The following is a 16,543-nucleotide window of genomic DNA, read 5'->3' as shown; positions in this document are numbered from 1 at the left end:
AGGGTCTGCAGCGCTCAGCCGTCTGCAGCGAGGGTCTGCAGCGAGGGTCTGCAGCGCTCAGCCGTCTGTAGCGAGGGTCTGCAGCGCTCAGCCGTCTGCAGCGAGGGTCTGCAGCGCTCAGCCTTCTGCAGCGAGGGTCTGCAGCGCTCAGCCGTCTGCAGCGAGGGTCTGCAGCGCTCAGCCTTCTGCAGCGAGGGTCTGCAGCGCTCAGCCTTCTGCAGCGCTCAGCCGTCTGCAGCGAGGGTCTGTAGCGCTCAGCCATCTGCAGCGAGGGTCTGCAGCGCTCAGCCGTCTGCAGCGAGGGTCTGCAGCGCTCAGCCGTCTGCAGCGAGGGTCTGCAGCGCTCAGCCTTCTGCAGCGAGGGTCTGCAGCGCTCAGCCGTCTGCAGCGAGGGTCTGCAGCACTCAGCCTTCTGCAGCGAGGGTCTGCAGCGCTCAGCCTTCTGCAGCGAGGGTCTGCAGCGCTCAGCCTTCTGCAGCGAGGGTCTGCAGCGCTCAGCCTTCTGCAGCGAGGGTCTGCAGCGCTCAGCCGTCTGCAGCGAGGGTCTGCAGCTCTCAGCCTTCTGCAGCGAGGGTCTGCAGCGCTCAGCCGTCTGCAGCGAGGGTCTGCAGCGCTCAGCCTTCTGCAGCGAGGGTCTGCAGCACTCAGCCGTCTGCAGCGAGGGTCTGCAGCGCTCAGCCTTCTGCAGCGAGGGTCTGCAGCGCTCAGCCTTCTGCAGCGAGGGTCTGCAGCGCTCAGCCTTCTGCAGCGAGGGTCTGCAGCGCTCCTCTGTCTCAGGCCAAGTCCCAGCTGTGCCATCTTAGGGGCGGGTTACCTAAGGCTCATCTGTAGGATCGACTTTTCTTTTTAATGTGATGAGTTGTGCTTCTCACACAGTATATGTAGTGTGTATGTGTGTGTACACAGTGTCTTACTATGCAATGTCTATATATTTGCGATGCCTGTGTATATGTGATGTGTGTCTCTGTATTGGTGCATAGTTGTCTCTGTGTGCATTGTGTACGTGTGGCATATGTGTCTGTGTTTGAATCCGTGTGTGTGTGTAGGGACAGGGGCTTGTTTTTTGTTTGGTTGGTTTTTTTTGGTTTTTGGTTTTGGTTTTTTTCAAGGCAAGGTTTCTCTGTGTAATAGCCCTGACTGTCCTGGAACCCACTTTGTAGACCAGGCTGGCCTCTGCCTGAGTGCTGGGGTTAAAGTTTAAAGACGTGGGCCATCGCTGGCCTAAGGGGTAGGAGGGGCGTCAATAGCGCGCATGCCCTTCTGTGTCAGTTGCTGCTTGTCTCTAGGCTATGGAAGCTAGCTCTTGAGAAAGTCCAACTCTGAACTGGGCATGGTGGCCATGGCTGGAATCCCAGTGCTCAGGAGGCGGAATCAGGAGTGCAGGCTCATCAGGCTGCAGAATTGAGGCTACCTCAGCATCTCTAAAGCACAACAGAGAGATCTGATCTGGAGATGTCTGAGGAGACAGAATCATTTCCCACTCTGTATTTGCCAAGTAGAGAACTGAGGAGGAGACTTGGAGGTTACATCTGGGTTCACAGGGAGGGGTCGAGAATTAGATGCCAACTTACCTCACTACAGTTGTATTTAATAGGAACTTCCATGTTGGTAAAATAAGTAAGGCTAGTGGTAAATCCACAAATGCTTCTTCTTTGGTGTAATATTTATTTTTAATTCTTTTATTTTTGAGGTTATAACTACGTGACTCCCCCTTCCTTTTTCCCCATAAGCTCTCACATATACTCTTAATTGCTCACTTTCAAATTCATGGCCTCTTTTTTCATTAATTGTTGTTATATGAATATAAAATATATATAGATTTTATATCTTAAATATAATCTATATATAGGTTATTATATATCATTATATAGATATATAATACACATGTTTTTTGTGTGTTATATTTTTGTTTTTTTCTTATATGTTATACGTTATATGTAATTTTATATATAATGTATGGGTTATTACTATATAATGTAATATGGGTATTATTATATCGGTTATATAACATATAAAAAGTTTTTATACAATACATTACTATATATATATTTTATATAATACATTATTATATGTAGGTTTTTAATATATTATATAACCTATATATAATAACTCATACTTTATTTTTATAAATTCACACTCAATGGGGCTGGGGAGGTGGCTCAGCAGTTAAGAGCTCTTGTTGCCCTTGCCAAGACTTAATTTCAGTTCCCACTACTCATGTTGATGGTTCATGACTGCCTGTAACTCCAGCTCCAGGGGACCCAGCATCCTTTTCTGGACTCCACAAGCCCCAGGCTGCATGTGGAGTATATAAATACATGCAGGCAAATACTTCCATGCATGAGATATAAATGAATTATTTTAAAAAATCATACTCAAAACATACCACAATTTTGGTATGGTGATACACACTAATCCCAGTACCTTTTTAGAGGCAGGAGGACTACTATACAAATTCTAGGCCAGCCTGGGCTATATAGGCAGACTGTCAGAAAAATTTGCTATCTCCTTAGAGAATTTCAGTGGGATCTGTATTAGTTACTCGTTTTATAGCTGTGGGGAAATACCTTACAAAATGATTTAAGAAAGGAAAGATCACATCACGGTGTGGAAGTTATGACGGCAGCACTGTGAGGCCGCCGGTCACATGGCGTCCGCAGGCAGGAAGCAGAGAGAGATGGATGCTGACCCCTTTTTATGGGGTCCAGGACCCCAGCCTAGGGAATGGTGCCGCCCACATTCAGTGTGAGTCCCACCTCAGTTGACCTTTTCTGGAGACGTTCTCATAGAGTGTCTGTAACTGCTGTCCTTCTGCAGGGCGTGACCTACTGTGGCGAGAGCGCAGCCAGCAGCCTCACCATGGCCAACGTACCCTGGCACGAGGAAGTGGTCCGGTTTGTCCAGGAGCTGGTGGCTCTGCTTCCCGACTATGAAATTGCGTGTGAACATGAGCACTCCAACTGCCTCCTGATCGGACACAAAAAGGTAAGAGGATGCCAGTGTGTGTGCGTTTGCCCCCCTGCTCTTCCCCTTGCTTCTGTTCTCTTTCTGGCTCGCCCTCCCTTGATCACAGTGGATGTTCACTTGTCTGCTGTCTTCCCTAATGCACACATTAAGAATGCCCTGAACAAAACAGAGAACACCATTCCACGGTGGGAGTCCCTAAGCTCTGGTTTTAAAGGTTTACTTTTATTTTTAATTATGTGTGTGTGTCTGATATGTACACGTGAGTGTAGTGCCCTCGGAAGCCTGAAGAGGGCGTCATATCCAGTGGTTGTGAGTCTCTTGCCCTAATCATGGGTTCTGGGAACTGGATCCTTTTGTGAGCTGCCTAACTTGGGTCCCCTGTAGGAGCAGTACATGCTCTTAAATGCTGAACCACCTCTCCAGTCTCTGATGTCTTTTTAAATAAAAAATATAATCCTATCCAAATGGAGGATTCCATTTTGTGGTAGGTACACTTCTAACACTGGAAGAAAGTCTTCATTAAACCCCCAGTGTAATGAACTGTCATGACGACTATGTCTTTCCTGAAATATTTACAAAGAAATAATCTGTGATTCGACTCAGTGATGTGAAGTCCTGGGTGTGTGAGTGAGAGGGCTGAGGTGAATCTGGAGGCCCATGGTGCCACCCTGCCGAAGTCATTGTTCAGATTCTTCATTAAAGAAAGCCTGTTTTGGACCGCAGAGATGGCTCAGTTGGTTAAGGCCTAAGCCCCTCTGATCCCAGCACCCAGTAGAAACAGCTTAGAGTGGTGGTGCACACTTGTGATCCCATTGCCGGGGAGGTGGAGCCAGCTGAACGGTGCTTGCTAGCCAGCGAGCTTGACTGCTTGGTGAACTTGGGGTCAATGAGAGACCCTGTCTCAACACGCAGGGTGGATGGTGCCTGAGCAAAACCATTTGAGATTGCCCTCTGGCTTACATGTATATGCCCACGCGCGCACACACACACACAGATACACACATGCACACACACACACACACGTGTACCTATATACACTACCCAAAATATACCCCTCTTTAGAAAAAAACAGGTTGGGTGGTGACGGTGCACACCTTTAATCCCAGCTTTCGGGGAGATAGAGGCAGGTGGATCTTTTATTAGTTGAGGCCAGCCTGGTCTACAGAGCGAGTTCTAGGACAGGTAGGGCTACATAAACAAACCCTGAAAAACTAAACTTAAAAAAACAAATGGATGTAGAGCTGAGGGTGTAGCTCCGTCATAGAGCTTATTGTTGTGTGGTAGCTGAACCTTGAATGGGACCAGACCTAAGGGAACCATGCCAGACACCAGATACCACTGTGGCACAGTACGGTTCCTTCATAGGAAATACACAGGATAGGCCAAGCCCACAGAGATAGGAAGTGGGTAAATGGTCGCCAGAGGCTGAAGAAAGAATGGATTGGTCAGGTTTGGGGCTTCTTTTGGGGTGATGGGAGCTTTCTGGAATTGTGTGGTCACTCAACTTTGTCACTGCATTAAAAACCACTGAATTATATGATTAAATCATCATGTAATGTTGGGTGATGGTGGCATATGCTTTTAATCCCAGCACTCAAAAGGCAGAGGCAGGCGGATCTCTGTGAGTTTGAGACCAGCCTGGTCTACAAGAGCTAGTTCCTGGACAGCCAGAGCTACAGAGAAACCCTGTCTTGAAAAACCAAAACAAACAAAAATCAAGTCAAAACAAAATTATCATGTAATAAGAGCAGGCTTCTTATCAGAAAAGTGGTAACGACCAAGTGTAGAATACCTCTTTCCCATAGATTCTCTCAAGGTTTCTGTTTATTTGTTTAGATTTTTTTTTTATTTTCATGTGTATGAGTGTTTGCAGCATGTCTGCTTGGTACCCTTGGAGGCCAGAAGAGGGAGCTGGGCTCCTGGAACTGAAGTTACAGATGGTTGTGAGCCACCTCATGGGTATTGGGAACAGGACCTGGGCCTCCTGCAAGATCAGCTGTGTTCTTAACCTCTGAGTCATCTCTCCAGCTCCCTATGGATTCCCTGCTCCCTGGCCTCAGTGGCTCTGAGCATCTGCTCAGCTTAGTGACACAAATAAATGAAAATGAAAATGAAATGAACCCTGCCCTGGCAGTGCTGAAGCTGCGTGGGCAGCCTGTGTATGGCGGTTCTGTTGAACTTGTCCATATTGAGTTTCATGGTCTAAGTTTATCAACTGACCAGGTCTCTCAAGAGGGCACCAGATCGCATTGCAGACAGTTGTGAGCCACCATGTATGTGGTTGCAGGGAATTGAACTCGGGACCTTTGGAAGAGCAGGCAGTGCTCTTAACCTCTGAGCCATCTCTCTAGCCCTTAATGACACATAGAGCCCCCAGTAAAAATTTCACCCACTCCAGTCTCAATCCTGAGATTGATGGGCCCCTGTGTTTTGACTGCAGTTAGATTGTGAACCTGTGACCTTGGTCTGTCACAGACTTGGCCGTTTAGAAGAGAATGTATCCTGGGAGAATAAAGGGTCAAAGATACAGAAAACAGTCTGCCCTTAGCTCCAAGGAATTGCCAAGGTCAGTCCTAAAGACTAGGAGGACAGAGCCTCAGCCTGTCCTGCCTTCCTGATTGTCAAGTGCTTTTGTGTGTGTGGAGGGGGGCAGCTTTCGGAGCACCCTATGTCAATCCCTGCACATCACAGCTGCCTATAGTTCCAGTCCAAGGGACCAGACCCCAGATTCTGTCCTGGAGGTACAGGCATTCGTGCGGGCATTTACAAACAACAACAAAATTAATATGGAGGGGGTGAAAGAGGGCCCCTGCCTTCAAGGTGCTCCAGCAGAAAGAGACAGCTATTAATTGCATTGCTTTTAAAAGGTGTGTGTGAGAGAGAGAATGGGGAGGGGAGAGAGACTGAGCATGTGCACATGCATGCACACATCACAGCGCTTAGAAGACAGCTTGGGGTACCCATTTCTTCCCTTCTGCCATGTGAAGCAAGCCCCCAGTCCAAGACAGATGTTAAAGGGGGAAAAATGTTAAAGATGTTAAAGGGCCGTGGTGGCAGAATAGGACAGAGCACAGAGGGGCTGCTGCAGGGGAGTTGCTGTTCTGACTGGTCCTAAAATGGCCAAGAAAGGAAGAATTAGGCAGCAAACAGTCCGAGCAGAGGCCTGGGGAGACTTGTGAGACAGGGTTTGGGGGGGAGGGGGCTGGATGCCAGGAGGGCACAGAGGGGGGGAAGTCGGGGGGAGGAGAGCGCTGAGGTGAACCAGATGGAGACAGACTTGAATGCAGTCCTAGTATTATTCATCCTGCGGGGATGGGGAGGCACTGCCAGAGGGTTCTCAGTAGTCAAATGGGCGTGGGAGGAGGCTGAGGGTCATGAAGTCATGAAGGTGCTTGCTGTGCAAAGATGAAGCCCTGAGCTCCATCCTCAAAGCCCGTGTGGAAATGCTGGCCATGGTGGGCATGTATGTGTAATCCCAGTGCTGGGGAGGCAGAGGCAGGTAGGTCCTAAAGCCCCTTGGCTGGCCAGCCTAGCCGGCTTGTGAGCTCCAGGTTCAGTAAGAGACTGTCAGAGAATAAGGTGGAGAGCGATTGAGGGCACCCAACGTTGCTGTCTCCCTCCATACACACATACACCCGCACACATGCCACCGAGTACATCCCGCGCAGAATAGACCTGCGCTTTAGAAGCACCGTGGGAATGTCCTGAGTTGTGAGACAGACAGTGAGAAGTTTGAGAGCGAATAAGCTGTTTACGTGGGGTAGGTGGTTCAGCTCCCAGCATGCACCATCAACCTGCTCTCCAGGTTCTCAGGAGCGGATGGGATCCTTCACTGGGGTATTTTAGTGTTTGTTCTTTTATTTATGTGCCTGAGGACCCATGGGAAAAGACCAGAAAAAAGTTCCAGAAAGGCTTCAGGCAGCACATTCAGAGAGGCTGTGCTTGAAGCTGACTGGTGGTGCACGCTTGGGAGGCAGAGGCAGGAGGATCTCTGTGAGTTTGAAGCCAGCCTAGTCTATATAGCAAGTTCCTGCCAGCCAGGGCTATGTAGAGAGACTCCAGCTCAAAAACAGAGAGGGAGGAGGGGGTAAGGGTAGAGAGATAGTGATTGACAGGTTGATTGTGTTTAGCTGCACAGCAGAGGAAACCCCACCCACAGCTATTCCCACGCCCCGGGAGGAAGCCTCACAGCTCTGTCTGCTGTGATACAAGTAAAAGGACTGTGAGCTCTCAGTCCAGTGGACATCCAACACCAGGGCCTCCCTCTGAAACAGCTTACTGTGGTGTTCCGCTGAGCTCTCTTCTGACACATGGTATCCATGCCTGTGAAGAAAAGTCCAGAAGCTCACACGGAGTGGGATGAAATCCCAGGCCATATTATTTCTGCCTCCGTATCTCCTGGTGTGTTTCCTCCTCAAGATTGGTGGGGCGGATCTTATGCACTCCAGTGTGTGGTGGAGGAAGCAGAAATGTGGCCCGCTTTCTGTGAAGCAGTCTCTTTTGATACTTGTCTCCCTCTGGGCTCACAACTGGATGCGTCACCTTAAGCCAGCAAGGTCAGAGACATCAAACACAAATTAATCTGGGGCCAAGAAATGGCTCAGTGGGTAAAGGCACTTGCCCCCGGGATTGATGACCTGACTCTTGGGACCCACGGGGTGGATGGAGAGAACTGATTGCTTCAAGTTGTCCTCTGACCTCCACACGCAAGCACCTCCTCCCCCCAATAAATAAATGTAATAGATATTTTAAAATACTATAACAGTAATCAAAATATGAGAAATATGCTCCCAGCCAAGGTGTTGGGATCCAGGCTTAGATGTCTGGCCATCTAATAAGAAAGGGATCTTATGCTGTCGTGTCATTTAGGGGATTTTCCCTGTGTGGGGGTCAGATAATAGCTAGATGAGGTTGTGCGATCTTTTTTCCCCTCACAGTAGGTGCTCATGCCCGTGCGGCAGCTTCCATGCTGGTCTCGTCTAGAGCGGCCTGACTGTTCAGTCCAGACCGTATTCCTCACACTGTCACAGGATTGCCTGTGGCGTTTGTAGCTAGCCCATAATTCTGCATAGATTTACCTCTTCTCTTCAGTATGGGGCTTGAGATGGTGACCCCATGTCTTAGGACACTTTCCCTCACATCTAGAGCTGGGGCTTTGTTTCCCCGTCAGTACAGTTGTCTTCCAGCAGTTTATGTCAGTCATGCTAAATGCTGCCCTTTTAGCTTCTACTTTCTGCATGAAACAGTTGAACTTCTCTGAGCTCCTTTTCCCGCAGTTTGTCCTGAGGAGTGCGGAGATTTGTTTGATCCTTGCGGCCTGGTGGCTCCGCATTGTTTTAGAGTCACCCATACTGTGGGTGGAATTTTATGTCTCCTACTCCCCAAATTCATTTGTGTTGAGCTTCTGATCCCCCAGTGTGACTGTATTAAAGATGGGGCTTCCAAGGGTTGGATGACGTCGTGAGAACAGGGCACCGATTGGACAGACACTGAACAGCCTGCACGCAGGGAGAAAGCCTGTGTCGACACAGTGAGAAAGAAGGCATTGTTTGCCAGAGACCGGGCTCACGGGGACCTGACCATGGGCTTACGCCTCCAAAACATTTCTGTCGCTGAGCCGCCCCGTCTGAGGTGCCCTGTCGCGGTGATCCACGCTGCGTCACATCAGCTTGGTCTTCCGGTTGTGTCCTTAGAGACTGGGAGTTGGATGTTATCTGTCACTCTTAGCTTCTAATCGCCCATTCTGTGCAGGTGGTTTTTTCAGTCTGGACCAGAGCACAGTTCTAGAGGACGGTTAGCATGGCTTCCGGTGCCTGAGTTTGCAAACCGCCTCTGGGATTGCAGATGAGAGGCATTGCGGATAGCTTCTTGTGTTTTGTGAGAGAGAGCAGAGACTCAACTCTAATATATATATATACTTAATGTCACCTGGCTAAAAGAACGGGGTTATAGTTCTCATTCAGTTTCTTTTCAACTTCCCTGATGCCGCGGCCCTTTAATGCAGTTCCTCATGCTGTAGTGACCCCCTCCAGCCATAAAATTATTTTCTTTGCTACATCATAACTTTCATTTTGCTACTGTTATGAATCATAGTGTAAATATCTGATAGGCAGGATCTGATATCTGTGATAGGGTCGCTCCACCGCCAAAGGGGTTGTGTTCCCATGGGCTGAGAACTGGCGCTCTAATCTAAACAGATCCGTTGTCTCTCTGAGTTTATCCATGACAAGGAATCCCTTAGTTCTTACTTTTTTTTGTTTTGCTAATGATTTATTTTTAAATATATTTGTGTGGGGGTAAGGGGTATGTGTGTGTATGCAGGTGCCAGTGGAGATAAGGCCTCAGGTCCCTTGGATCTGGAGTTACAAGTGGCTATGAGCTGCCCAGTGTGGGTGCTGGGAACCAAACATGGGTCCTCTGTAAGAGAAGCAAGTGCTTTTAACTACTGAGCCATCTCCCCAGCCGGCACCCCTCCTTCCTTTTTCTTTTTGGAGACTGCGTGGTGAGGATGACCTTGAACTCCTCTTCCTGCCTCTACCTCCGGAGTCACTGGGTTAGCGTGCACCACGCGCCTGGCTGGAGAGCACTTGTGGGGAGTGTCTTGGGAGGGAAAGTGAAGATGGGAGTTTAGGCCTTGGGCTGTAGGATGCAGGAAGCCTTGGAGCGGCATTTCAAAGACTGGGCCTCATAATTCATCAACAGACCAATTAAGCTTTTACATACATTTGGCCCTGTCTACTAGAAAGCTCTTAACTGATATAAACCACAAACCATTTAAATTCAATAAGTATCCTAACTCCAAGAAGATGTTTTTCATTTTCAATACTTTTTTCTCAGCTGTAACTGGAAACTGTTCCTTCAATTGGTAATTGGTTCATAGAATTAATTAGGCTTTTATTGTCATTTTTCCAAGATTTATTTGAAAGGGCTTGTGTCGCGTGCGCGCGCGCGCGCGCACACACACACACACACACACACATAGGTGCCCTCAGACACCAGAAGAGGGTGTTGGGTACCCTAGAGCTGGAGTTATAGGTGGTTGTGAGCCACCCAACATGGGTGCCGGGACCTCAGCAGGGTCTGTCCTCTGCCTGAGCAGTGCCTGCTCTTAACCACTGAGCCGCGTCTCCAGGCTGCTCTGTTTTGAGACAGACTCTCACTGTGTGGCCCTGGCTGCCCTTGACCTCTTGTTCTTCCTGCCTGGGACAGAAACACTTGGCTATTTCCAGGTTACCAGTCAACAGTAACTTTACACACGTGAATGCCAGGCAGAGGCTCTGGATGAAAAGCCTTCCCCACAAAAGGAGTCTCCTTGGCCCCTCCTCTGTCGCCTCTCTGTTCTCTTCATTCACGGCCACAATGACTTTTGAGAAGCAATTTACTTAAGAGAGTACAAATTGGATTATTCCCATTATTGAATTGAAATTCTTAACGAGGCTTTCTGCTAATGAGATATTGTATGCGTGTTAGGATGCAAAGGCTAGCTTGAGTCATTTAGCAGCTCGGAATTAGAGGCCATTGATTAAGGCTTTACTCAAGCAAAGTTTAGCAATAAGAAGCCCTCCACACATTCTGCTAACAGAAGGGTGAAAACACACCGGATAAAAGCAGCCACAGCAGGGCGAGTCTGAAGCAGCGTGAGACCCGTGCTTAGCTCTCTGGTCCTCTGCATCCCTGCTCCAGGGACTCTCACTGTGGGCTGGCTTGGCCTCTGACCACCTCCCCCGTTCATATAAGTTCTCTGTTTTTTAAGGCTTTGTGTTTTTCTTCTTTTATTTTTGAGACTATAGTGCAGTTAGCATTTGTCCCCTCCACTTTTCCTCTAGCCCCCCATTGTCCTTCCTTGTACTCCTTCAACTTCTGACCTCCTCATGAATTGTTAATGGCTGTCTGTATATGATGTACATGTATGTGTATCCCTAAATACAACCTGCTCTGGCCTCTGCCTTATGGTCCTTCTGCCTCAGTTTCCCAGGGTCTGGGCCACCGCACCCGTTCAGGAAGTATTCCTTATCAACAGTCGGGCCGTCTGTGTCTGGGGTGGAGTGGGCTTCAGGGACACAAGCATTCTAAAAACGTGTGAGACCGTGACACCAGAGGAGAACCAGGCCGATTAGCAATTTAAAACATCGTTTTGGGCAAGGGTCACATATAGCTCAGGCTAGCCTTGAACCTCTGATCATCCTGATCCATCTCCTGAATGTGGGGGTTTCTGGCGGGTACCACCATGTCCAGCCTGTGCGGTGCTGGGGATGGAAGCCAAGGCTTCGTACGTGTTTGGAGAGCAGTCTACCAACACAGACACATTCTTGGCTCTCGCACTCGGAACTTTTTGACATTTCTTTTATCTTTAAAAAAACATTTATTTTTATTTTTGTATGCTGGTGGGGGTTGGGGGAGGTTGCCCATGGAGGTCAAAAGAGGGCACTGGATCTCCTGGAGCTGGAGTTACTGGAAGATGTAAGCTGCCCATCATGGGTGCTGGCACAAACTCTAGTCTTCTGGGAGAACAATACTCTTGACCGCTGAGCCTGCGCCATCTTTCCAGTCCAAACTCATGCTGTTTGTCTCAGTTAGGGTTCTGTTGCTTAGATCAACACCATGAGCAAAAGCAACCTGGGGAGGAGAGGGTTTATTTCAGTGTATTGCTGTAGTCAGTCTATCACTGAAGGAAGTCAGGGCAGGAACCTGGAGGCAGGACCTGATGCAGAGACGATGGAGGGGTGCTGCTTACTGGCTTGCTCCCCATGGCTTGCTCAGCCTGCATTCTTAGGCACCCAGGACCACCAGCCAAGGGATGCCACCACCCATGGTGAACTGGGACATCTACATCATTCATCGAGTAAGAGAATACACCGCAGGCCAGTCTGATGGGTGCATTTTTCTCAGTTGAGGTTCTCTCTTCCAAAATGACTCTAGTTTGGGTCAGACTGTCATAAACGTAGGCAGCACAGCTACCTACCACAGTCATCCATGTGGGACTGACAACTTTTCTTTGCAGTTTAAGGTCAGTGGAGAGTGGTGGACGTGGATCGATTACAGCCGCTTCCGAGAGCTCGTGCTGCGGTATGAAGAGAGTGGAGGCGCAAAGACGTTCAGCGCGAGCGATTACATGGCCAGAACTCCGCGGTGGGCACTGTTCGGGGCCAGGGAAAGAGGCTTTGATCCCAAGGACACAAGATACCAGAGGAAGAACAAAGCAAAGGACATTTCTGGATGCTGAGCTTATCTGAATTAAGGATCTCCAAAGACAAAGCCGCCCGGCCCCAGAAGATTCTCAGTCCCCATCACCCTGTCAAGGGCAGAACTTGGCAGCTGTGTTCCAGAGTGACACTACCAGGCAGCTGGGCTGCAGATGCAGCACCCGCGTCAGGGTCGGACACTCGGCCCAGTGCTTCTCACCAGAGCGCAGGCCCTTCTCTGAGCTGATTTTTGAGACAGTGAAGGTGACAGTCACCCTTGGATTTTTAATAGTTTTGAATTTTATTTTAGTAATTTTCCTAAGTGCTATTCCTGGGTGTTACACAGGGAATAAATATTTCTTCCTCTTTCTTCCGAGCTACTGGCTTTTTCCCCGACCTTCTTTCTTTTCTTTACATCTGTTCTGGTTAGGTAGCGCAGGCTGGCATCCACTCACGGCAGTGCTCCTGCCTCAGTCTGCTGAGGGCTGGGATTACCAGGCGGTGGCACCGGCTGCGCTCTCTTAGCTATTGGCTCTTTCCAGAGTGAGCACCAATATATAGCTTACAGTGACTGAGCCAAACCTTTCTGCCCTTTTCAAGGTAAGGGCTCCATTCCTTTTCTCAATTTTAAAGAGTCCCACCTCCTAAAAATGATTGTTCCCAATTCTCAAAGGTGTGTGTGTTCCCAGCATCCATGTTGGCCGGCTCACAACCACCTGTAAGTCCAGCTCCAGGGATCTGATGCCCTATCCTGGCCTCCACGAGCACAGCTCTCATTTGCATGGCCAACATGGATGCTGGGAACTGAACTCAGGTCCTCTGGAAGAGCAGCAGTGCTCTTAACTCCTGGGCCATCCCTCCAGTTACAAATGTTATTTATTCTTCCAAATATTTTAAGATATTAAATCAATCACTTTAAACTTTTGCATGTTCACAGCTTTTGGGGGAATTGTTTTAAACTTTAGACCAGCCTGTGTTTCATTCTGTCCCAGCCAGGTTACCATGGCAGGTGACATGGGCTAGATGGGAGTCCAAGTCCCTTCTGGAAGAAATGTTGTCATCAGTGCAGCAGACGTGTGGGACAGGGTCTCTCCTTGTCTTTCTGTTCAGAATCACTGTTGAGACTTCTTATGCACATGCGCGTTTCTGTCTCTTCTCCATGTTTCTCTGTTTCTACCTCTGCCCTCATTGCTATGCACAATCAATCTGTCCTTTAAGACCTAAGTTTTCTGTTCCTTCCCCCCCCCCCCCGACATGTCTTGAGACAGGATCTCATGTATCCCAGGCTGTCCCCAAAATGACATTGTCGCTGAGGATGGCCTTGAACTTTGAATCTCCTGCCCCTGCCTCCTGAGTGCTGGCATTATAAGTGTGCATTGCTGTGCCCAGCTTCAAGTTTTTCTAGCCAGAACTATTGTAGTTAATTTTTTTCTTAAGTAATTGAAGTTACTTTAAATTTTTTTTTATCTAAAACACAATAATCTTTCCTACAGACCCAGGGCACAAGCATTCTTTTATGTCCATAGATTAAAGCTCCTTCTGCTCTTTGAGTTTTAGTCCCGTGAGACCCCTTCCTCAGAAGCTCCAGGGCCGGCCAGCCTGGGTTTCCATACGACAGATGAGAAAGCCTGTCTCTAGATGGAAGAGGAGGACTAAAGCCAAGGTTTTCCTCCGACCTTCACACACTGTGTCACAGGTAACACACATGAACTTCAGTCACACACATGAACATACGCACACGTACACCTGCTCATGAAAATAAAAAAAAAGTGGTAGGTGTATTGGAAAGATGGCTAGGTAGTTAAGAGTGTGTACTGCTCTTGCAGAAGACCTGGGTTTGGTTCCTAGAACCCATATCAAGTGACTCACAAACACCTGCAATCCAGCTCTGGTGGGGAGGGTCTGACCTCACTTTCTGGCCTCTGGAGGTCCTACATGCATGGAGTATGTATACTCATTCAGGCACACACACACACACTTACACATAGATTAATCTTTAAAATATTAGGGGCAGACAAAGATGGCGTTGCTGCTTCAAGTGCTTGTTCCCAAGCTTTGTGACCTGAGTTGGACCCTCTCCATGCTGGAAGGAGAGGACTGGCTTTCTATAAGCTGTCCTCTGACCTCGTCCTTCCAGTGCAGCACTCACACACACACGTGCACAAACACACAAATAAACTATGAAATTTAATTTTTTTTTTTTAAGTTTTTCAAGACAGGGTTTCTCTGTAGCTTTGAAGCCTGTCCTGGCACTAGCTCTTGTAGACCAGGCTGGCCTCGAACTCACAGAGATCCGCCTGCCTTTGCTTCCCGAGTGCTGGGATTAAAGGCGTGCGCCACCACCACCCAAACTATGAAATTTAAAAGCCTGAGTTACTAGATCATGCATTCAGAGGCGCGTATAATTGCCTGCTGGGGGCCGAGTGCTGTGTCCCATCAGGGAACAGGTTACATGTGTGCATTTTATTGTTGGAACAAAAACTACGTCATATATCAGTGCATTCAACGGGAATTGCACTGGAGGGGACAGCAGGTTAGGCTGGTGACACCAGGGTGGGATGTCTTCTCCAGACTTGCCATGTTAGGGTTGGTAGGAGGCAGGCATGCCCTAACTTGGATATGTTCTGAGGTTTTTCCCTCAGGAGAACGTTAGGTAAGAGACAAAAGTTAAGGTCAGTGACTCTTGAGTGGCTGGGGAGAGCACAGGGATTTTCAGTGTGCACATACGACATCCTATCCACGCTTCCCAATGCTTTCAGCTGGGGTCAAGCTGTCTGCAGCATCTCTGACATCTGTGTGCTAGCCTCAGGCAGCATCCGCTCACTAACGCATCCCATTTGGGGGTGTGTGAGCGTGTGTAGTGTAGTGTATATGCACATGGGTATCCCCAGTGCTCACCTGCACACATGTGCAGAGCCCAGAGGAGGACAGGACCGCTTTGTCATTTTCAGGATCCCTGACTGTGCCTTGAGGCAGACTGGTGTCCAGCAGTCATGGGGGACTCCCGTCTTCACCCTCATCCCCAGCATTGGGGTTGCCGTCTACTCCCAGCTTACCTGGGTGCTGGCATTCACTCTGGTATCCACACGCCTCGTAGCAAGTGCTCCCACCCATTGAGCTACCTGACCAACCCCTATCTTTGGTTGTTTTTCTGTTGATAGAAGGGCTTACATGCAGTTCAGGTTGTGCTGTATAGCCCAGGCTGGCCCTTAATCTATGGCAATCCTTCTGCCTCGGCCTCCTAAGGGCTGGGGATACTGGTATGAGCTACCACACTTTGCATTCAGTCAAGCTACTTAAAAAGAAAAATAAAAGCACAAGGTAGACTTATTAAGAAAACAGGAGGGGCTGGAGAGATGGCTCAGTGGTTAAGAGCATTGCCTGCTCTTCCAAAGGTCCTGAGTTCAATTCCCGGCAACCACATGGTGGCTCACAACCATCTGTAAAGAGGTCTGGTGCCCTCTTCTGACCTGCAGACACGCACACAGACAGAATATTGTGTACATAATAAATAAATATTTAAAAACAAAAAAAACAAAAACAAAAAAAACAAAAACAAAAAAAAAAAAAACAAAAAAAAAAAAAAAAAAAACAAGAAAACAGGAGAGACACATCAGCAACCAAGAGTTCTTGATGCTCTTGGAGGGGACCAAATTCAGTTCCCACCACCCACTCAGGTGGCTTACAGCTGCCTGTAACCCCAGCTCCAGGGAATCTGACATATTCTTCCTGCTTCTGTATGCATCTGCACTCAGACATGTATACACACACACACACACACACACACTTTTTAAAATTTTTAAAAAGAAAATGAGGCCAGGTGTAGTGGTGCACGCTTTTAATGCCAGCACTCAGGAGGCAGAGGCAGGTGGATCTCTAAGTTTGAGGCCAGCCTGGTTTTCAAAGTGAGTTCCAGGACAGCTAGGGCTACACAGAGAAACCCTGTCTTGAGAGAAAAAAAGAAAGAAAATGGGAGAGAAAAAAGACATTCTTTAGTTGAGAATACCGAGGGTCCAGTTACGGAACTCGGGTGAGTGGGGGGACTTCTTTTCCTTTGTCCTCCCTCTCACCTCCCTTTTGTAGTTGAAGCAAAGCTGCAGTCTGTATAGAAAAGGCTTGGGGTGGAGGTGCCAGAGTACAGTACCAAGTAGGACCTGAGTTTAATCCTCAGTTCCCTTGTCCTCCCTTCCCTTCCCGTTGAGGCAAGGCCTTTGTTACATGATGCACAGGCTGGCCTTCTGCTCCCTATGCAGCCTAAACTAGTGGTTCTCAACTCGTGGGTTGAGACGTGTGCTGTGATACAGCCATCATCTCAGGGAAGAATCCTGCTCTAGAGGAGAGAGGGGTGTGGGGGGAAGGGCGAGAGTCCACCCCAGTACCTAGAGCTGAAAGGT

The 16,543-nt window shown here is 48.5% G+C and overlaps 1 protein-coding gene across 2 annotated transcripts in view; it reads left to right on the top strand.

Moving 5' to 3' along the window:
• The window catches only part of LOC142852678 (S-adenosyl-L-methionine-dependent tRNA 4-demethylwyosine synthase TYW1), a 78,603-nt gene extending 66,078 nt beyond the window's left edge, over window positions 1-12,525 (top strand). For both annotated transcript variants that reach the window (XM_075977752.1, XM_075977753.1), the window contains exons 15-16: window positions 2,818-2,985; window positions 11,969-12,525. In XM_075977752.1, the coding sequence (XP_075833867.1) occupies window positions 2,818-2,985; window positions 11,969-12,190 (390 nt within the window). In that variant the 3' untranslated portion in view covers window positions 12,191-12,525. The remainder of the gene's footprint in view (window positions 1-2,817; window positions 2,986-11,968) is intronic.
• Window positions 12,526-16,543: the final 4,018 nt, after the last annotated feature.

Source organism: Microtus pennsylvanicus, chromosome 1 (genome assembly GCF_037038515.1).
Source record: "Microtus pennsylvanicus isolate mMicPen1 chromosome 1, mMicPen1.hap1, whole genome shotgun sequence".
NCBI lineage: Eukaryota > Metazoa > Chordata > Mammalia > Rodentia > Cricetidae > Microtus > Microtus pennsylvanicus.
The sequence above is the reverse complement of the archived record's forward strand: the minus strand, read 5'-3'. Positions and strand labels throughout refer to the sequence as shown.